The sequence below is a fragment of the Gallinula chloropus genome, assembly GCF_964237585.1.
Source record: "Gallinula chloropus genome assembly, chromosome: 1".
Classification (NCBI taxonomy): Eukaryota; Metazoa; Chordata; class Aves; order Gruiformes; family Rallidae; genus Gallinula; species Gallinula chloropus.
Window position 1 is genome coordinate 128,082,188 of NC_140085.1, and position 23,479 is coordinate 128,105,666.

At 41.7% G+C, this 23,479-nt stretch overlaps 1 protein-coding gene across 1 annotated transcript in view; it reads right to left on the reverse strand.

The window, feature by feature from the left end:
* The window catches only part of PDK3 (pyruvate dehydrogenase kinase 3), a 53,043-nt gene extending 30,453 nt beyond the window's left edge, over positions 1-22,590 (reverse strand). Inside the window, exons 1-2 of the mRNA XM_084274817.1 lie at positions 22,371-22,590; positions 3,429-3,570 (exon numbers count right to left, since the gene is read on the reverse strand). Coding sequence (XP_084130943.1) covers positions 3,429-3,570; positions 22,371-22,476 — 248 coding nt within the window. The 5' untranslated portion in view covers positions 22,477-22,590. The remainder of the gene's footprint in view (positions 1-3,428; positions 3,571-22,370) is intronic.
* Positions 22,591-23,479: the final 889 nt, after the last annotated feature.

Here is a 23,479-nt window from a genome sequence, read left to right on the forward strand (position 1 = left end):
TAAAAGCCTCTCAATGAAAGAAATAAGTTCTTTGAAATCCACATCTATAATCAGGAAACAACATGCTACAGTTAGTTTTGTAACATCTGATAAGATCACAAAATGTTCTTACATCATCTCAGTAAAGATATTCCTTTCAACAACAACTTAATTAACCGAGGACCAAAATTAGAACAACACTAACAAATATTTTGGTTTCAAATCTCCATCCCTGGGTCAGATATCCACTTGGCTTTTTCATCATATTAGTCTGGTAGTTTGGCACATCTAACAAAAAAAGCTATCAATTTACAGCTGTGATAGTGCAAATCATAGAATTATAGAATGATCTGGGTTGGAAAGGACCCCAAGGATCATAGAGTTCCAATCCCCTGCCACAGGCAAGGACACCAACCTCCAGGCCTGGATCTACACAAGGCTGCCCAGGGCCCCATCCAACCTGGCCTTGAACACCTCCAGGGATGGGGCATCCACCAGCTCTCTGGGCAGCCCATTCCAGCATCTCACCACTCTCTCTGTAAAGAGCTTCCCCTAATATCTAATCTAAACTTTCCCTCCTTTAGCATCAATCCATTCCCCCTTGTCCTGCCATTGTCTATGCTTCTGAAAAGTTGATTCTCCTCCTGTTTATATGTTCCCTTTAGGTACTGGAAGGCTGCAATGAGGTCCCTCCACAGCCTTTTCCTCTCTAGGCTGAAATCATATTACATTAAAGACGTGATACGGACATTATCTTACAGTCACCATATATTCTAGAATACTCAAGACTTTTTTTTTAATTTATTAATCAGTAATATCTGTTGTAGTCATAAAAGCCTTCCCATGAATCCTCAAACCTCTAAGCAAATATTCAAAAGGAACATCAGCTCTAAACACCCATTCATTCAGTTCCTTTGCCAGGTGCGATCCCAATGCTGCTTCACTCCGTACGAGGAGAGGCACATGCCACAGAACGCACATTTGGACGAGAAGACTTATGTTCATCTACAAAAATTATTTGCTTTTCTTCATTCAGCTACACATCCACATTTCACTACAGTCAGTTTCACAAGTCATCTAGACCAGAAAAGCCTAAAATGCCTGCATATTATCCACTCCTTATTTGGCATATCAGCTTCTGGTAACATGAGAGAGATGACACAAACCTCCAGCCCCTCGAGCTGCCACTGAAGCACGAGAAGATTGCTATTGTCTGGCTCCACAGCCTTTACATTTATTTGAAGCACTTAATCACTATGTTTGAAGTAGTCATCAAGACAGCTAGTATTACCTTTCATAGACAAATGTATTTAAACCAAAGTACACAAAATCACATATCCCAACATATTTTCTAAGTCTGAAGCTTAATAAATATAAGGCCAAGCCCAACAGTCAATGTACAGCCAACATGGAACATCTTGGCTTGAGGGCTATGACAACTGAAATTAACAGAAGCCTACCACATTAGTTGCCACTCATATACCTAATGAGACAGGCTGAGTGGGATAATTACAGGAGGCAACTTCCTGAAGAGAAGGTACAGCATTAAGAAAGCTTTCAGGGTGGAACGTGTTTGATATGCAAGGAGTCTGTTCCCTGATAGCTGCCTCAACAACATAACATGCCACCTTAGATGTTGGCAACACAGGGGGAGCTTGATGTACTAACTCTGAGAGAAGTAGCATGGAAGGTGGAGCAGAGTAGACACACCATGGCCAGACTCTGTGATAACACTACAGGGATGGGAACTTGATGGTACTGTGGAACTGAAACTGTTGTTCCCCTTAGCCAGCAATTTCCCATTATTTTTATCAAAATAATGTCCTTTGGTTGAACATTGCTTATTATAATCTCATTAGAATACCAAATCACACCTCTGTCCCCAAAGGCTATCCACCCCAAGGTACAACCACCCCTCACTGAGCATGGACTCTGGATTTCTTTAAGCCTATACCTTTAAAAGCAAAGCAAGAGAACCTTACACCAATCATAACAGATATGTATAGCTAAAGTCACTTAAGCACCACTGGAAAATTAGAAAATAGTATAAAAATGGCTTAAGAGAGAGATGGGGGATATTATGGATGATACCATCCATAATATGATACCATCCATAATATCCCCCATCTCTCTCAAGCCATTTTTACACTATACCACAGACAAATTGGGAGGACATTGCTGACTTCTGGCATCAGTCGACAGGCTGAACCTCTCTTCCCTCTCCTGCACCCCATCCCGAGGGATGCCTTTTAGGTGAGATTCAAATATTGGGCTACACCAAGTGCCTTCCTGGGAAATTTAGATATCTCTATATAGAGTTATTTCATCATTTAATACATTTGCAGTCAGCTATATTATTCATATTCTTGATGCTTGCACGTGCTTTTCAGACAGTGTAATCAATCACCAGCAACCCAAAAGAACCCGTATTTCTGTTGCTTCCATAAATTGCACCATTTGTTAATCCAGCCTTGAGAGTTCTCACTGGATGCAACCCAATTCCTTACGTATCATCATGCTTGTGCAGTGAACAACTATAGGCTGGAGGTGCCTCACACTATTAGTGCATCCATAACCGTGCAATATATTGGAACATGACCAGACCTACAGTACTGAATTGGGTATCACCCAGAATCTATGCCCAGCTGCCCCCAGTCCCTCCAATATCTGAGGACAAGCTGGAACACAAGGGGGTTTATTTTCTGCCAAGCTCCTTTACCCTTTAACACAACAGGCTGTTATGCACAAAGGGAATCTTGTTATTACACTATGAAGACATTTTTACATAAATTCTTTGGATCAAGTATTTCAGGCAGAGAGACAAAACACCCCACCAACCATTTTTTACAGCTTAATACACACAAGGCAGTAGCATCCAAACCTCATCAAACATATAAGTAGGCTAGAAATTAATGACTGTGGGAAAAAATTACAGGACTTAGAATCACTTTGGGTATACACTACTTATTACAATGGAGAATGTTACTTACTGGACAATGCCAGATTCTTGTTCCAAACCATAACTTCCACTGAATATCATGTTACGTTTTTAAAGGTTTAGCAATAAAAACAGACAATGTTTAAATTTTCTTTCAGGATTTTTGAAAAGAGTAAGAAAGAATAACTACTTCAAGAAGTCATGGGGGAAGTACAGTAAGGAATATTTTTAAAGCTTGCTCATAGGAGTTACTGACATGCCAATTATCTGGGAGACAGCAGCACACTTTTGCTAATTTACAAGACTAACTTAAAAGTCCTTATCCCAAAGATCCATATTAGTGTATTTACTTAACATTAGACAGAAGAAAATGAAACTTTAGACAAGGAACACATGTTGTCAACAATTCAAGGCAGAAAACAGACCAAAAAAAGCCAAGCTGCAAGTAAAGCCACATACACAATGTTAGTTTTACACTAATTTTTCAATCCACTTTTCTTATTAAACTTACCAACTCTGTACTAGCCCAACTGAAGGCCTGTTAAGTAAGTTATCAGGCAGCAAGTTGACTTCTCTCATGGTGTTCGCTAGTCGCACGGGAAGTTCTTTCCGCAGGAACATGTATGAAGTCTTCTCACATGCATTGTCACGACCTGTTAGAAGGAAGGAAATAAACATGTCCATTGCAGTAGATTAAATTTTGGACTTCCCAATGCTAGAAGATTAAAAAGTTAATCACTTACCAAAATAAAAGCAGTTAAATAATTTGTTTCAGTACCTTCCCCTACCTCTCGCTCCAAAGACATATACACTTTTACCTTCCTAGAGCTTAACTCCTTTTATCTGACATTCTTCCTGATTTCACATCTTTTCATCATGTCTCCTAGAATTAAAAATCCTATAAAAATCTCCCCATATAAAAAAAAAATCAAATACCAAAGACTTGATATTAGCTGGAAATAAAACCCATGAAATACCAGCTTTTATTGGTATGACTTTTCTACTAAAGTGAGCTTTTAAAAAATAGCACACAGGTAACAGAGGGTAAGGAGTGAAAACAAAGGGACAAACCAGAATGGCAATAGCTGCCTGACATTTCATGTGACAAGCCCTTCAAAACTACTCAATTCTTAGCCAGCACAGTATTTTGAAAATATTGGGGGGAAAAATCCACACATGCACACACACAAAAAAGAGTGCTCAGAAAGCAGATAAAAGGAATGCAACAGAAAAATAATACATAGCTGCAGACCTAATTGGAACAGTGATAATAATCTGGAGCTGCCCTACAAAAACCTGAAGGCTGACATGACTAATAGTATTTTTAAGCTAAACTGGAGATGCCTATAAAACTTTAATTACAAATACTTTAAAGTATGAGACGTTAAGACTCTTGCCCAAATAGTTCAGATGAAAGATTAAGCCTAATTTCACATCCTTTTCTGCTCTATTTCAAAAGTGAGGGCTAACTCTGCACCATAACTAATTTCTAAAGATCCAGGTAAATGAAAATAAATTTAAGAAAACCCCCATGTTTCGCTTGTAATGGACAGTATTGTGCTTTCATCTATAGTGAGACAGCAAATAACTTTTGTGATGCTAGCCAGTACAATCACCTGTAAAATTTGAGTGAAGGCATAATATAAAAACCCTATAAATTATGTTCAAGCAAACCAGAAAGTGTTAAAAGCACTACTAGACACATAATCACTGACATCTGCAATTTGAAAAACTCAAGTACAATGCAACCAGCACAATCAAGGTGCTACTTTTTAAGACAGTCCCATTATAATCAGCTGAACAGCAGAGTTTTCACCTTCTTTGCATACATAACATGCATTGATAGATTAGCTCACAACCTAACACAAGCTTGGGGAGAAGGATTAGGATTTCCCTTTTTTCTTGCTCATTTAGGTATCATCAATCAGTGGATCATTAAATTCTATTAGTGTCAGCAATTCTATTATTGTTCTCCCTACAAACGTTCGTGCTTGTTTCCCTTATCTGCATTTCCACATCTTCAATTACAAATACACACATCCTATCAAAACCAGACAAAGGAAACGACATTATGTTGCTGTTTTCTGTGAAGCACAGCAGCAATTTCAGAGTTCAACCCTTTGAAGAAGTTAGACACCGATTCACCTACAACAGAGTAATAAAGCCGCTTATTTGTATATAGTAGTAGGTCTTCAAGAAGACTGTGGCTGGACAGCAGAAAAGACTCTCCCATTATCTCACCCTACAACTTTGGGGCTGGAAAATCCCCTCAGGAACCAAGATGGCGCCTGTTTCTTCCCAAGAGGGACTGAGAGCAGGTTTGGTTATTTTCTAGGCAAGAAAAAACAAAAGGCATTAAGGACAGCCTAGACAGAGAACGAGGAAAGGGTGAATGAGAATCCGCAGCCTGAGGCAGTGTGTGAAAGGGCATGGAGGCCCTTCACCAACACAGGGTGTGCAAGGCAGACAAGAAAAGCTGCTAGACAGCAAAGAAGGACTGACAGAGGAGACCCACTTCCTCTCCTCAAGGGAGCAAAGGCACATCTCTATTCAATCTGCCTCACCCCAGCAGTTCAAAACTATCTTTTTAAGGAGTTGCTTTGCTCTTACATTTCTGGTACGGAGCCCTTTAGGGTCCCTCTGCACATGCAGGGTGGGGAAAGGAACAGAACTTGTGCTTCAAGCCTGTCCAAGCTGAAAGCTTTCCTCACCACAGCTTCAGTATCCCTTATTAGTTTGGGGCACACAGTCAGAATATTATCTCTGCTATGGGGTACTGAATTTAATCTGAGAGCCTCCAAAGACTGGCTATAGCTTCCAGTGTAAGGCCAGTTATCTGCTTGACAAGTAGTGTGCACACAGACAGAGAAAAAAAACATTTGCTGGGATCAGTGATAATCAGGTATCCTTCAGCTTTGGAAACAGAAAGCAGACTGTGTCCTCACAGTTGCTCCTTGGCTGCTGTTCCTCACAGCAACGCCTGTACAACCACATTTGTCAAGAGGAGGGACATCCTACCGAGCACAAAAAATAAAATCTGAGGATGCAAGTTAGGTGTTTTCTCAGTGTATCATACAGAAGAGAGTCTAAGTTCTAGAGATCTTTCCAGAAACAGCGCTGTAAGCAAGCTGTTATGCCACTTTTCCAGGTTTAGCCTACAGTCAGATATAATTTTTACATAGGTTGGCTTCATGGTTGCTTTATTACATCTTGTTTCAAAACACACAGCATTGTTTCCTGATTTTGTTATCACTCCAACTGCATCAATACACATTGCCAGGATCAGGTTTGCATCTTAAACACCATAAGCTAAAGCCAGGTTAAATCCATCCATTTCAGTTCAAGGGCATTTGAAGTCATTCTCTCGGGGTTAAAGTGAAAGTGAAATTTGAGAATAATGTCTCCTTGATTTGCACTGCAGCCCCCAAGAAGCTCATCATCAACACAAACACAGCCTGCTTACCTTTTTTATGCATTCAAAAGGAAAGCACACAACAATCCCATGCCTTACTGCAGGCTACACTGCAGAGGTACCAAGGACTCTGTTTAGTTTTATTTCCAGAAACAAAGGGTGTTGTGTCAGAACACTGTTTAATTATGGTGCACTGAAGACCTATGGCACCAGCAGACCTCAAGGCAGAATGTAATGACATGGAAGTAGAATGCTAACGTGGCATTATTAGTGTACAGCTTTTGTTATAAATTACTAATAGAAGGCTCACTGCTTTTATATTCTGAAGCAATACATTGCAAATACAGCTTTATGCTGTCTTGTTAAAAATTAAAGTTAATTTCATATAATTTAACTATGAGGAGTCATGATTTCTTGCCTATGAATCACTGTGCAGGAATACTGTGGAAGAGGCCAGTCAGAAAAAGCAGTTTGAAGATCACTGGCATATTTAAATTTGCAGATCTACTGTCTTGAGTAGTTCTACAGACATCAGTTCAACTACTGATCAAATGCTATACATAATTTTCTTCCAGAGACAGGCTCTAAATAGAAAAACCACTAAAGACTTAAGAGAAACAAAAAAATGCAACGTCCACCCCAAAACAGCCATCCTCCCACCAACAGACCCTGAGCTCCAAAGTAGGGAAGCAGGACCTCACTGTTCAACTACTGACAAAACAGAATCTATACTGATAGAGAAAGAAAAGTTTCTATTAAGATTACCCATACAACATTTTCACCTTGATGTTAAACCCACAGCAAGGCCTTTGCCTTCACTTTTTCAGTCCACTAATCATTAGTAAGTGTTAACAATTACTAAGGTTTCTTTTTTTGTCTATGTTTTTCTAAGTAAAATGAATATGTTGACATAAACCAAACATCTAAACCACCACCGAAGACTTTTCCAAAGTTTTAGATTCAACTTTCTCTGAATGCTGGATGTGCTTCCATTACAATATTACACCTTAATAGCTAAGGATTTCTGCATAACTTTTCTATTCATGCTGAGTTACTTGAATAAAGACTAGGTAACCAGTTCATCCTAAAGGATGTTTTAATACAAACATCAATAAGTTTTCTTTAAATGAAGACTGATCTGCTGAAATAACATAGTACTTTCTTCAGACTCAGTAATGATTATGATCTCTCTCTTCTTAGTTGTGAAATACTTAAGCTTAGATTTCAAGCACTAGTAACAAAGGAGTAACAACAGAATTTTTCACTTTGTCATCTTCATGCTTAAAAGTAAAATATTTTAGAAGATTTTAAAGCAGGTGGGGTGTTCTGGTTGTTTGGGGATTTCTTAAAAGAGGTTTTAAAGCAGATAAAAACTTGAATGATATTTCAAGACACTGAAAATCTTCTGCAAGTCAGAAGTGGTGGAAGATTTTAATTTCAAGAAAAATAGCTAAAAGCTTATTTCCTGGAATTGGCAGCTGCATAGGTTGCCAATATCAGCACCTCATCTGTGGATCAGCCCACATGCTACGTTATGCCCATAAAAGTAACATCAAGGGAAGCAGGACTTGGAAGTTTCCAATGCCATGTATGAGAGACTGGAAACACCAGAAAAGAGAGAACGCCCAAGAAACCACATCAAGTTAGTCTTGGATCCTCTCCTGCTTACCGAAAATCCTGAATCCTGTTCCTTGAACTGTTTCTAGCTACGTATCTATGGGATATGTTTCGGTAAGCTGTGTAATAGATCACCCTCTGATATCTTGCTACTTGTGAGAACACAGAATAACAGTCCAAATCTTCAGAGCCTTTCAAAAGCCAACAGAACTTCATTGCGTATTTTAGCTAGTCCTGAACACATTAATGGAAAAAATAAAAATTAAGGAAAACACCCAGTATGAAGAATACAAATCCATCAGAAATAATTGTTCTCATCTCAAAGATTTTACTTTCTGAGGTACATAAACTGTCAGACATCCAAATGTATCGGAAATGCAATTATTGCAGCTTTCACAAGTTCAGTGTTGTTTTTTGTGAAGAAAAGACACTGACAGTGCCACAGGAAAATTACACAATATTCTGTCAGTACCCTTGCAAAGGAAGGGCAGATAGATTGCAGGCATTGCAAATTTGGCCTGTTAAGCATGTGAGTAATCTCTAGAATTAATTATACTTCATTAAAACTCCTTCTGCCCAACTTGATAATGTTTAATGCAGGCAGAACAGCCAAAGAACAACATTACAGTGGTCTGCATCAGTTTTGTTTCCCTCACATTTACAAAAGACAAACACACATATGGGGCAGAGAGCTCCCTCTACCCTCCTGGATTGTGGGGAATCACACACAAAACTGAAATTCTTTTTAAAAGTATGCTTTTGAAAAAATTTAGATGGAAATATTGGAAGACCCTACTCAAACTGAAACACTCATCCAGAAAGCCAAGACCTCACAAGATATGTTTCATATAGGATTTATTTCCCAGTGTTTATAATACAACAATACTTGATTTCATTTGAACAATTATTCAGCTCCATTGTTTTAAGTAGAAGAGATCTACAGACCAAACTCTCAAATTAGGTGCTGATACAGTTTTCCTTTAATGAGGACTATGACATTAAGGCAGCACAAAAACCAGCCCAAACATCATACTGCTGTTTGCTCTAGGTCTACTCTGGTGCAGGGAACAAAGCAGCCCTGAACTACTCTTCACAATGAAAAATAACCCTACAAAGTAATTCTGGTTACCAAGGGCCTAGGTTTTAATTCAGGGTCAAGACACTACAGTATCTTAGATTTTTCACTCTTCTTAGTGAAAGTTATAAATTTAAGCAGTTTAAGAAATTCCCAGATCATACCTACTTTCTTACATCTTAACCCAGAATTTGGCCAAGGAGGATTAAGGAGAAACACATGTAAAATAACCCACTCTACTGAATGCTGGTAAAATAACTGTAGGATTACAACAGTTTCTGAGCATCTTCAGAAAAGGTATATGGACCAAGCAGAAATCCAAATGACCACAACAGTAAAACAGTCTGTAACAAAAGAATTAATATGACCAGATTTACCTGAGGAGAATAGATAAAGAATAAAGAATACAGCAACACACTTCAAAGCCGTACAGCTCACCAGAGGAGGCAGCAGTGATGTAGTCCATCAAGGACCAAACAAGTTTTAGGCTCAAGCTGCAGAAAATTAATAGACTCACAGAATATACTGAGTTGGAAGGGACCCATAAGGATCATCTATTCCAAATCTTGGGAGTTGACTGTCAATATAGTTGACTGGTTTTGATAGAAACGGTACACATTGTTGTGGTGGTTCAGCCCCAACCAGTGGCTGAGCACCACATGCCACTCACTGACTCCCAGAGGTTAGTCAGAGCCTCCTGGGTTGGGATAAGGACAGTTTACTGACAAAATCACAGTGAAAGGGGAACAATAACAGCCTGATGCAAATTTCACTTACACCAGGTAACACTTACCCCTAGGATAACTGAGTACTGCACAAGGTGAAGACCAACCCAATGCCCCAGCCACACTCAGACTGCCCTGGAAGAACCCAGGAACACCCCTCCCCAACGAGCCCCTTTTATAGGGGAGTGATGTCAGGTGGTGTGGAAAACAGCCCAGGGCTAACTCAGCTCACATGTGCTGGCTGCTTGGGGATGTTAACTCTGGCCCAGCCAGAACCAGGACAATTGTGAAAGACAGCAACCTGCTTTGCTTTTTTGACATCTCTTACTAGTGAAGTTAGACTGCTGCCCAAAATTACATTAAGCTATTTGATTCAGTCACTGAAGTAGAGATTAGATTGAACATTGCCTAACATTCTTTGTAGCCTTAATTCTTTCACGACCCAAGAGGAAGAAGGTGGTCACCACATATCTTCATCATCTGCCAAACAAAAGCAGTGCAATTCCACACAGAGGAAAACAAGCAAAAAGTGAAAACTCTGAAGTTGGAGAGTTAGTAAAGATGCAGCATGGACTGTGCAAATTAAGTTATACAATAGTTACAAAGGAAGTTACTTCAACATAAACATGGCAGTAAAACGCAAAGTGGTTGTGCTGGAAGTGATCTTCAGATTATTTCAAATTATTACATGCGTACTCATCATGAAGCCCAAAAGAAACATCAAGTGTCACCACAGTAGGTCTTGAAAAATCTTTAAGAAAGGTTATTCAATAAATGCTCTACCATCTTCAGTCTTCTCAACAATAACTTGGCTGACCCTGCGTGGAGACAGGAGTTGGACTTGATGATCCTTATGGGTCCCTTCCAGCTCAGGAGTTTCTATGATCTTACCCAACTGAGCTAGTCAGTCACCCGAGACAAAAATACAGAAAAGAACATTCATGGCCTCTCCTCTGCCACCTTCAAATCTGCAGTTCACCCAGACACAGAGAGAGATTCTTTTAAGTATAAATCAATGTAACCGATTGATTTCAACATAGCAAAAAGGAGATTTATCAGTCAGGCAGGGACCTAAGGAGTGATTTCCTGGACTTTACATCAAACTAGGGTCAGTGAAGAATACTCCATGGACAACCTTTCATATGACAGCCTCACACAATAGAAACAAGTCAGGGTTTGTAACAATACAGTGGGAATGGTACCTCCACAAACAGTTCTGTGACTATTGCAAATGCAGCAGAGAAACTCTCTAAATGACAATGGGTTTGTTTATGCAGTGAAGCATGACACACTTGAACTGGTTTGCCTGTCCTTGCTCAAGTTTGAGAATAAGTAAACTTACTTAAATAAAATGGTAAGACATTAAGATAGTTCACTCAGAAGGTGGCATCTAATATTAAAATAATTTTTTTTGTGTGAAAAGGTGTTAGACATTTCCACCAAAAAATAAACCGTGCCATTTGTTCAATTAGGTATCGGTGGGGGGAGGGGGGGGGGATAAAAGATAAGAAAATGCATAAAAGAAACATGATCCAGAAGCTTTGAGGTAAAGCAGGTCACAAAAGCAGACTTGAACACATTAGGTCTTCTAAATGCAATATCATCAGATGGGAGGAGATTAAAAGTGGAATGTTTAAGGGTTATATACATCATTATCATTACTGGTGAACTTTCAATCCCAAGGAAATTCAGAGAGCAGAGTTCTATTTCCAGACCATTTTCTCTACTAATTATTTTCCTCTCTCTGGGATTCAACTCATCTGAACATTTACTCATCACTTCCCTGTTCTTGTTTTCCCCCTTTTACCCCACAGTGCTAAGAAATGGAAAATAAACACAATGGTAACAAGGCACACTCAGGCCCTATGGATCATACGCCTGTGTAGCATGTAGGGTAAAAAAAAAAATGGAAGGAATGAACATCGAGCACAGTGCTCCCTCTGAATCAGCACCTTTTCCATTCCTTCCACTGCAGTGACAGAAGTTAGACAGCAGGACCTAGAGAAAACATTTGTTCTGGGTCCTGCAACAAGAGGCAGAAATGATGCAGAGGCTATTCACACACATGCAGCAGACCCTGATTCAATTCTGGCAAATTCTACAAATTGCCAGAGCAATACCACGCTGCCCAAGATTCAGATTAGAAAAGGATTAGCTGCATACAGAAGGCTGTACACAAACCTCAGCTTTTGCTGCAGAGGAGGGCATGAGACCATGGGCTCTGGTTCCTCCAGAACATTACTAAATGCTCCCAGTGCAGTTGCCAGACTCCCACATTCATGAAATACCCCTCTGAGAACAAACTACAGTAGTAGTCCTTCACAGATGATGATGATCAAAGTCACATGATTGACCATATCTACCCTCTTCTCTTGAGCTTCTACTTTTTAGATCAGGCAAACTCAAAAAAGAGTCCTCAAATAGAAGGGTGGAGAAATCTTCAAAACAACACACAAAGATCAAGACATCAGAGCAGACTGAACAAAGGATAAAACTAATAATTTGCTGCTATATACTAAAAGGAAAACAAACTATGGTTGCACAGCCCCAGAATTGTGGCTACCAAGAAAACCCAACAAAAGCAACAAACCAAAAATACCCCCAATCAACCCCAACTCCAAAAGCATTCCTATTCCCCAACAGGAGAGATACTTTTAGCATACTCTCCTGGTATTTAACTCACCAACCACTAAAAATATCAATCCCACAAAAAGCATCCAGGGTTTTGTTGTATTTGTAAGAGACAGGGCTTTGCAAAACCTATGAAAGATAATGAAAGCTTTATATTTTAAAACAAATTTAAAGTTTTATAATTTTTTTATTTATTTTATATTTAAAGCTTTAAATTTTAAGATAAATTTAAAGCTTTATAAAATGTAGACAAGGCTTAAAACACCAAGCCAAAGAAACTTCATTCCCCATTCGTTTCACTCTGATCAGATTCTGTTACAATAAACAGCAGAAAATACTGAATTTTGCTCCTTTGAACATATAATCACCTTTTCCTCACATAAAAGGTGAAGATCTATTTCACACTGAAGGTTTTAAGTAGATATCCCAAATTTTTAACACTGTCCCTAAGCTCTCACATCTTCGACAACTTCCTCCCTACCATTTCAGGCAGGCATCCGTAATTCCCACCAACTATGCCAGAAAAATACAAATCTCTGCTTTACCCCTTAGCCCCTGTCAACATGACTAAGAGAACGATACGCCAGATTTCCAGCATAAATAAAATTGTTTATGAGCAAAGGTGCCCACAGTTAATACAAATTACATAAAACCACTGCCAGCATCACACGGTCCAGCTTCCCTCGGGTATCAACGAGGTGAAACGTATTAGACTGTAACCCTCTTGTCACAAAATGCTTTTAATGATAACACAGCATTACAAAAAGAGATGAGGATTCCTCTATGCCACTGCTAGTTATCAGGGTTTAGATATATTTATCCAGTCCATTAAACCTTTAAGAAAAGCAAAACCAGGACTCGAAGAAGGATCAGTAAAAACGTAAAGTATTTTTTTAGCATAATGTTGTATCTGTCGCGGTTCAGCCCCGCGGGCTGCCAAGCACCGCTCGCTCCTCCCTCCATCCCCCGGAGGGACGGACCGGGCAGGACGGGCAGACTCAGGCACACGGCGGGGCGAGGGCAGCGCCGCCCCTCCCTGCGTAGCTCTCCTTTTTCGGGAGGGGGGAGGGAGGGGGGGGCATGACGTCACGTGGTACGGAATTCCCTCCACCCCGGCCAGCTCAGCTCACTTGTGCCGGCTCCTTACGGAAATTAACTCTGTCCTGACCGGAATCATAGAATGGTCTGGGTTGGAAGGGACCCCAAGGATCATAGAGCTCCAACCCCCCTGCCACAGGCAGGGACACCAACCTCCAAACCTGGATCTACACAAGGCTGCCCAGGGCCTCATCCAACCTGGCCTTGAACACCTTCAGGGATGGGGCATCCACTACGTCTCTGGGCAGCCTGTTCCTGCACCTCACCACTCTCTCTGTAAAGAACTTCCCCCTCATATATAATCTAAACCTTCACTCCTTTAGCTTCAATCTATTCCCCCTTGTTCTGCCATTATCTGCCCTTCTGAAAAGCTGATTCCCCTCCTGTTCGTATGCTCCCTGCAGGAACCAGGTCAGTAACTTTTAAAGCCTTGCTGCTTTCTCTATTTACAGTCTTAAACCTAATTCTGAAAAATATTAAAATCTGCATAAATATTATTTAAGGATGTCAGTTAAAGTATTTATAATACCATGTCAAAGTAGTCTCTTACAACACAGACTGTCAGAAAAAGAAGACAATTAGTGTATCTCAGAGTCACAGTTCAGTGCCCTAATCTGTCCTTTCACCCTACTTTTCCAAGAAAAAAAAAAACATTTAACTCCAGGAACACACACACAAAATCATAAACATTTTTTTAAAGGGTAAGTAGCAGCCTGTAAAATACTTCAGCAATTCTGGGGATAATGTAGCTTTTTTAAAAAAACACTAATATATTAGGGATAATCACCATCAAGAAAAGGTGCTTTGATACAGTAACTAGGGAATTAGATAAAACAATTCTTAAATCTAAGTCCAATTCTATTACAGATTATATTGTTTTGGACCACGGGGGAACTGGAGAAATACTACTCACTCTGCAGAACAGTACTGTGAAGATCAATGACTGGCTGTGAAACAGAGTACGCACGACATGGTTTTCAAAACATGTGTACTGAGTCTGACTGGGATGGAGTCAGCTTTCCTCACAGCAACCCACAAGGCTTCAGATTTGTGACTGAAAGTACTGATAACACACCCGTGTTTTGACTCTTGCTGAACAGTACTCGAACAGCGTGACTGCTTTCTCTTTCTCCTGCACCTGGGGACAGAGCCAGCACAGCTACCCTAAGCTGGACAAAGGGTTGGCCCCACATTACATGACATCATGCCCAACATGGCAGCTCTGTCTCTCAAGGCAGCCATTACACTGAGACTGACTGGGCATCAGCCTGGTTGTGTCAGATGAGTGACTGCCTTTGCATCACTTGTTTCTCTTCTTCTTTCCTTCCTTAAACTGTCTTTGTCTCAGCTCACGAGTTCTCTCACTTTTGGTCTTACCATTCTCTCCCCCATCCCAATGGGGGTGGGGGCAAGGGGAACAAGCACCTGCGTGGGTGCTCAGCTGCTGAACTGGGTCAGCCCACCAGAATGCTACACATCCATCTAGCAATCTCAACTTAAAGTTATTCCGTATTTTTGGGTTTGGTTTATTTTATTAAGAATCCCACATAGGACTGTGCCAAAAAGCTCATAGAAACTTCGGTGCAGCACTCACTGCTACTGCCTCAGCAAACATCAAATTAACCTGGAAATCAGACTGCCTCAAAACAAGTGATTGTGTCTCAACCACCCTATTCTCTCTTGGTGCTTATCCATGTATTACTTCATTACCTCAATCGGGTTTTTTTTCAGCTGCTTCAGCCAAACTGACTTATTCTAGTGTCCTCCTCTTCCTTTTCTTTGAAGGACAAGTAGTACATTTGCCCACTTCCCACCGCCCTGGGCCATCACCATGGGTTATTTCCACAAAGCCAGTAAGCAACAGCTGTGCTGCACCAGATGCTCCCACCTGCAGAAGAAAGCAGTCAGCTGCTCACAACACACAGCACTGGCTTAACTTCTACTGGCACCCACTAGGCCAGAGGGATCTAGGCACATTTCAACCTCTCCAAAATTCATAGCAGGGACGGAGGAGCACGATTGTCTTTAAGATTTTTTATCTTTTTTTCTGAAATCAAAGCACAAATTAATTCAGTAGCCTTTATCATTATGCAGTTCACTTTAAGCAAGTAAATGCTATACTTCAATGCTCTCCTCAATTACTTTTTTCTCTGCTTTTCTATGCCCTTAGTTTTTACCTTAGCTGTTACTGGTACTGCAACCCAGGATATATTTCTTTGCTTCCAGTTTTCATATGATTCTTTTTTTGATAAATGGTATTTCTGGAATTCCTAATATTGTTCTATTGCTCTCTTATCTTTTGCCTGCATCAGAATTTCCCTTTCAAAAGCTGACAGACCATTTTAGATTCTCTATGGCTCAGGGACAACTACTTACCTACTTCCTTAGCGTGTAAAAGTTGCACCACTTTAAAATCACTGGCTGGCTTTTCTTCCATTCCCAAAGGAAAGGAATGCTATCAATTTATGGTAGTTTTCATAAAAAGTTAATTTAAGTTTCAAATTTTCAAGTGCTTCATTATTAACCTTCTTCAGACGAAATTTGGATAATTCTATCAGTTTCTATCACTTCCTAGAAAAAAAGGTGTCCCAATCATTCTTAGATCTTTCAGAACTACAAATGCTATATTTTTGTCCTTCCAGAAGGTACTTTTTTCAAGATTCCAATTTCAGCCAAGATGTATTCTCTATCACTTGTCACTTGCTAAAAAAAAAAGCACCTAAAAACCAAAATCACAGAAACAAAAAGCCAAAACGTTGTTTATTGCATCACACAGATAAGGCTTTCTTGTCTTCTTTCTTTAACCAAAAGACATTCAGCTGTCTGCTTCAACACCGCATCAGCTTCATCACACACATTTTTATGCAACATGACATCACCTCCCTTTCTGATGGCCTGCAGGCAGAGGCCTGCACCCAGCAGCACCTCTGGTCAGTCCAAAGACAAACAAAGCGCAGACTAAGACATTCTCTGCCAGTTAGGGAAACAAAACACAATTGATCCCATCAGTTGGAGGATGCTCACTTGTAGATTACTAGCCTATGCTTACAGGTACCAAGTGGCCAGTCAAATCACCTAGTGAAGGCAGAATTCACAAGGCTTAGCCTAACACCTAATACAAATTCTGCTGCCCTGGTGATCCAGCTGAACCAACCACAGCAAGTTATGGAATTTGTACTATATATTAAAATACTGAATTTAGAATCTGTGCTATATCAGTTACTTATAGAAATTAAGCATTCCTTTATTGCATAACGGAAATGGTTACAAATTTCCACCAAAAGTAACTTTTTGAGACCTCTGCACAACTGCACTAATGAAGATTTAACAAGCAGCATAACATTTGAAAACAAACCTTTTTCGGGGGGGGGGGGGGAACATCTATCAAACAACTATATTTAATCCCTGAATCAGCCTCCAGAAGTGACTGATAAAGATAATTCTCTAAATTAAATGCACCATGATCCATTAGACAGTGCTCACACACACACAAATCTCTCTATCGTTATCACAGTCCAATAGTGACTGCTGAACAAAGTTATCTAACCACAATGACTCTCCCAGACCTTCACAACAATCAATATTAGGCTTTATAAAACCTGTCAATATTATATATAGCACTGGAACATCACTGCCTGCCAGAGACAGGCAGAGTTGTAAATAGTAACAAGTTATAAATAACAAGTTGCATCGAACAAAGGCTTCCAGCTACTTGACGTGCTACAGCCCAAAGAAACCCCGTTTTTTATATCATGAAATGCAAACTTTATCTGTGCTCAGATCTAGAGAACGGAGGACTGAGTACAGAAAAGCAGTAACCCCAAGTAACTCAAGAACAAAACCAGACAGACCATCCAGCCCACACATTTGTGACAAAAGGCTAGACTTCCAAGGTAAACACAAAACAGCAGTAAAATGATTCTATTCCAATGTTAGGCAAAACTCCCATCGGGATTCTATTTAAAGCTCTAACAGAGACATTTGAAAATAATACTGAAAATCCTGGAAAAGCCAAAAAAATATAATTCTGTGGTATATTCCTAAGGCTTGAAATACCTCAATTAATGAATGCATTCAGCTTCACAAAATCAAGACAAAACACTCCATCACAACGTACAAATATAGCGAAAAAATTCCAAGCATTAAGGGATCTTAGCCTTCCAATGAAAGCTATAACAAAATTGCTGGTTGGAAGCTGAAGCCAGCCAGATGACAATAAGAGACCATAATGTCTGACCAGCATCCATCTTTGTGATCTGACTGAGCAGTTAGCATTCACTGTAAAAGGAAATGTTTTTCAGAGATGCACCTTAATCAAGCGTACAGTGTTAAGGTCAATGAACAGGCAGCAGTAGGAAAAAACACACAGCTGCCTGCAATAAACAGCAGGTAATTATTTAATGGTACCTTGTAGCCCTAAACTTTGTCAGGGTCTTTGACACACAGTCTCTCCACCAAGTTGTGTTAAGAAAAATCCATGCAGCTTCTAACATCTTTTTGTGTAAACAAAAAAAAAGCTTCTGATAGTCATCTGCCACCAGAAGATTAATAAAGATGTCTGGAGATACAAAGCTGCTTTCAACCTTTACTTTCCCATCCTCACATCTTGTTGCTCAAATTGTGCCTGCTGGCTGCCTTCTCAATGGCATGTTTTCAGTTCCAGTGCTGATGCCAACAGGACAACACACAACACAAACACTCCTGCCGAAACCTGATCTAACACTGCACATCAACTGACACTGGCTGTCAGCAGTGCCAATACCTGGTTTACTCTTTATATGAGTCTTGGAAGAGAAGATGTTTCCTCAAGACAGGTAAGTTTAATCGGTACCACAAACTAAACTATTTCATACCAAAAATTATATTTAAAAAGCGGGAGGATCCATTGCTCATCTTTTCCTCCAGATACGCCCCAGGACACAACAGTTCCCAGAGTGTGTGTGCTCACTGTGATTATCTGCTGTATGCTCTGCTGTTCACAGTACAGTAAGATTACTAAATTACAACCTTTGGGATATTTTTTCAATGCCAGTAGCTGTAGCAGTTGCCACAAATATTTTGATTATAACCTACAAAATCGGGATCTCCTAAGTCACATTCCACAAGAAGAATTCACTATGATTCACTATTTTCTCATAAGTATATACATAACTTCTTTGTCCAAACTTCTTAGTAAGTATATGGCATATGAACACTTAACATATGACAAATAAGGAGGGATAAGTGCCATTTTGATCAGTTTTACCTATACAAAGACCTAACCAAAAGCAAAGTTTAACCTCGCAGCTGCAAAATTCATCCAAAGCATTTGGTTTGGACTTAGAAAAGGCTAGAGTATAGCTATATGCAATTGGCCACAGCAGGTTTAGTAGTAAACAAGCTCCAAAATCACACTGTATATGTTTTTGACAGAAGTGCTCATCAGGTGCTTCATCATCTGAGCCACAGCAACATATATCACATCGGTATACCTGGCACACCTTCAGTACACTGGCATACATACCTTCATGGCATAGTGCTAACACACAACAGATTCTTTTGAGCAGGATTCATTGGAGCTTAATTATTTTATCTGTAACCTCTTCAGTACAACCATCCGTTTCATGAAATGTTCACTAAGATCCTTCCTGCCAACCAGGGTACCCCAACACGACCCAAACTGAGCAGCTGAATGGAGCTTGGTAGCTCAGACACGGTTCAGCATCAGCATGACTGTAAGGGTTTTGCCCGGCCCTTATCAAGCCAGGTGGCAGTGCGAGCAGAATGAGGTCAAGTCTTTTTGTATGTAGCTGCTGCTGAAGATCACTTGGTATTTCGGATTAGCCTGTGATACTTTAAGGCCCACCTTACCCAGCTGAAGCAAATCTAAATTGAGCTGCTGTATCAAAGCTGGCACAAAATCCCCAGTCTAGCCCCCAAAGCATATGACATTCATGTACCTGAACTACATCCCTACTTACAGGTTTATTTCTGAAGAGGTATTTCAGTAATTATAGCAGACTGCATGATACTAACGCCTGAACTTGAAAATCTACCAAAATAACTTCCCCAGCTGAATCCAGTGGGCTGGGTTTTGGGCTTGTTTTTGTCTTTTTCCAAACCAGAATAATCACAGAGGCCTGGATAAAACTAGAATGACCTGCTAACATTAAACAAGGTCAAAACTTGTTTATATTAAAACACACTTATAGAAGATCATTCTTTTGCAAAGGAATTAGATCACACAAAGCACATTTCCTAAGATTCTTGTAAGAAAGAAACTGAATCAACAGTATTCAAGGAAGGAGAGTGTGTGAACAGAAAGTGAACACACAGGGGAAAAAAATAGCAGCAGAGACAGTCAGAGCACTTACACATTGCAACACAGAGGTCCCAAGCCCATGACACAGTAACCTCTCACACAGTTGCAGCAGCTACAAAGACAGCTTGCAAGCTCCACAGAAACTAAATCACATTTGGCTTAATACGATATGTAGACACAAATAGGACTCAGCTGTAAAAGCCAACTAGGAATCACTCCATTAAGTACTGTTTTCTGATTTGCTTCACAGGTTTTTAGTGCCAATGGGATAGGTTAAATAGCTCAACTGTCTTTGATAGTGGTTTAGTTAACTACATTCAACTACCTGAGAAAGAAATTAACGATGTTGATTTTAAAACTATCAGTGGAAAGGAATAGAGACTCCACAGCCCCACTAGAATTTTTGCACCAACACCTCACATTTTGTTGTCAATTTTTCCTCTAGGCCTCTGTAGTCTGCAAGGGAACTTGAAATTACCCAAAGCCATCAACACCTAGGATCACACAAGTTAACTGCATCATTTTTAAACTATTTGTTTCAACTGTAATCTTCCTACTCAAGGCTTCCTAAGTAAACACAGGTACTAAAGAGAAAGTAAGTGGAGATGTTAAGTGGCCCATAAGGCGTATTAAGATCAAGCTGATAGTTTTAGCAAGGCTGATGATACATAAGACTGCTAATCTTAGTAACTCCTAGTGATCTTAGAAGCCTAAACCATAGGCATTTCTTTTCTTCAGAGGTTTTAAATGTCAAAGATTAACTATGTTGTTTCCTGACAGCCTTAAGATACAAATACACTTAAATATATAGCCTACACGTACATAAGATTCCATAGACACACATTCAGTGACAACAGACTGGAGCACATCCAAAGCACAAGGCTGGCCAGGCTGTAACATACCGTTCTTACTCCGTTCATTTCCACTAACATAAACCAGGCTTAAAATAAAAAAAAACAAAACATAAAACTGTTTCTTCTTGGAGAATTGAGAAACACTTTTCAAGCCATAAAGCAATACAGATACTACAAGGTTTAAAAAAAATGTCCAAATCCAAGCAGCAATGAAGGGACAAGGCAGAACAGTAAAAATTCTTACCAAAAAGCAAAATTTTGCCAGAACAACCAACTCATTCAAGCAAAGACTGATATTTTTATGCCTCTTTTCTCTATATGAGAAACCTCACAAATATTTATACTTCCCATCAACAATTTACAAACTGAACTCTCAGACAATGGTGAGATTATTTGTTTAGTGTCAGCATATGTAAGGAGCACAAACTACTAGAGTAGGGGAAACACAGATGAGGTAGGGAAGTGAGACAAGACTCGCATTAGCAGAGACCAGAGAAGGAAAGCACAAGTCTCTTTTAACAGAAGGTAGGATAAGGTGTGATGATTTGGTTCTTTTAAGAGTGCTAGAAACCTGGTCAGGGTAACAAGCCCAGTGCTCACTCTTTATGATTGCAACATTCTTTCACTTGCATGAAGCTGCAAGTGTTCCCACTTTTAATCACTCTCTGGCTTAACACCGCCCCCTCATTCTTGTCTTCTTGTACCTTTAGTATAGCACTGGAATGAAGGAACACCATTAACCTTCATGGTGTTACACACGGCCCTTGTATTTATTCTACCAGCAACAGTCATAGGATAATAAAACCTAAACAACACTTGTGTCAGAGAGCAGGAGCCAAACAACCTCCGTCCAACATAGATATGAGAAGTTTATTGTTATCTAGATCAAAATGTCAGGTTCCTAATAGCAATACAAGTCATTCCTGGGTTTCACTCCAGTGCTTCTGAAAATAAAAAAGCTGTTTATTCATCAGCAATGCTTCCTAAAGCACATGAATGTTCCATAACAGGTCTCCTACAAGAGTACTGTCACAGTTCATACCTGAGGCTTAGCTGAGCCAACTGCTGCACAGCAGATCAACATTTTTGCGTTCAAGATCAGTACCGTGCTCTCTCCTTCCCTCACTGCGCTCCCAAAATCTCAAGTCCGAAACCCTTATTTTGACAGCCTTCCCCTGGGAACTCGCTGCCGGGGAACAGGGCGAGGAGCGAAAGGCAAGCCTGCCCTGCCCCTCCAGCCTGCCGGCACCTCGCCCCAGCAGGCCGAGGCGGCCCGGCAGCGAGCAGCGGCGGGGCCCACCGCTGGCCGACGACGACCACGCACAGCTGGCTGCCACCGCAGGCGCCCGCCTCGCACACGACGGCCCCCGTCAGCCTGCGAGGCCTCCCGGGGTGGGGGTGCCGCCCCCAGGCCAGGCCGGGCCGGCTCCACCGCGGCAGCCTGCCCACCCCCGTGACTGCGCACCCCGGGCTCCCCAGGCCGCACGCAGGGCCGGGCCCCATCGCCCAGATGCTCGCTGAGGAGACGAGGCCTAAGCGCCGGCCTCAGCCGCCGCTTCCCCCCGGGTCCAGCCCGCCCCGAAAGGGCCCTCGCCGCTCCTGCGCGGCGGGAGAGCCGGGGTGAGCCCCGCACACCTGCCGCCTCACCCCGCTACCGCAGCGGCGTGGGGAAGGGGGGGGGGGGGGGGGGGGAAGGGGGGTGTAACGGGGAGGGGGACGGCGGGCGCCCCCGCCACTCACCGAAGTCGAGGAACTGCTTGATGGAGAGGGGCGAGGGGGAGAAGCGGGAGTAGTACTCGATCTGCTTGGGGATGGGGCTCTTCAGCAGCGCCCCGCACAGCCGCATGGCGCGGCGCGGTCCGCCCGGCTCCTCTCCGCCGCTCCGCTCCCTTTCCCGGCAGCGGCACTAGGGCGCTAAGGCGGCGGCGGCACAGCCACCCGCGCTCATGCCAGGGGAGCGGCCAGCCTGTCGCCCTCTGCAGCCCAAACCCGGCCCGGCCAAGCCCGGCCCGGCGGGAGGGGCGAGCGAAGGGAGCCGCCCCGCCGAGCGCGCTCCCGCCCAGCCCGGCGCACGCGCACGTCGGCGGAGGGAGGGAGGGAGGGGCGGTGCGGGACAGGAGCGAGCACGAGCGACGCGCGTGCCCCTCGTCAGCCGCCTTTCCTCAACGGCCGGGGCGCCCTGGCGCGCAGGCGTATCGCCGCGAGGGGCGGCGCGAGGAGGGTGCCTGACAGGGAGCTGGGGCTGATCCCGGCTCCGTGGGCGGGAAGGGGGGAGGGCCGAGCTAAACGACTGAAGGAGGGGGTGCCTCAACAAGCGCCGAGCAATGGAGAGAACGAGGTTGAAAGGTGGAAGACCACCGTACCGTAACACGAGGCCTAGTGCAGCTGCAGCCCTGCCAAATCTCTGACCTCTCTGTGCCCTGTGAAGACAGGCCACGTCCAACGGCCATCAAGTCTCAAATACCTAAAATTTCCTGAAAAAAATCCATTTTTATCTGAGAAAGAACCAAAATACAATTGAAATTAATCTTGATTGCTAAAATCAAAAGTGAAGCCGGGTGCTTGAGAGCTCAAATGCACCATTGAATGGAATCACTGTCTTTTTTTTTTTCCTGCTTTGCTACAATATAGTTTAGGTACATTTATGACAAATAACTGGTCACAAATTGCTTTATTTTTTTTTTTCTCGGATGAATTCAATATAAATTTCAGTGCGTACAAGATATTACTCTAATTTATAACTGACTCACACAAGAAACAGGTACTCTTCAGTTACTGAAAGCCTCTCTCCATCCTTCCTATCGTGATTGTCCTTGCAGGAGTTGAGATTGAGAAATCCTGACCTAATG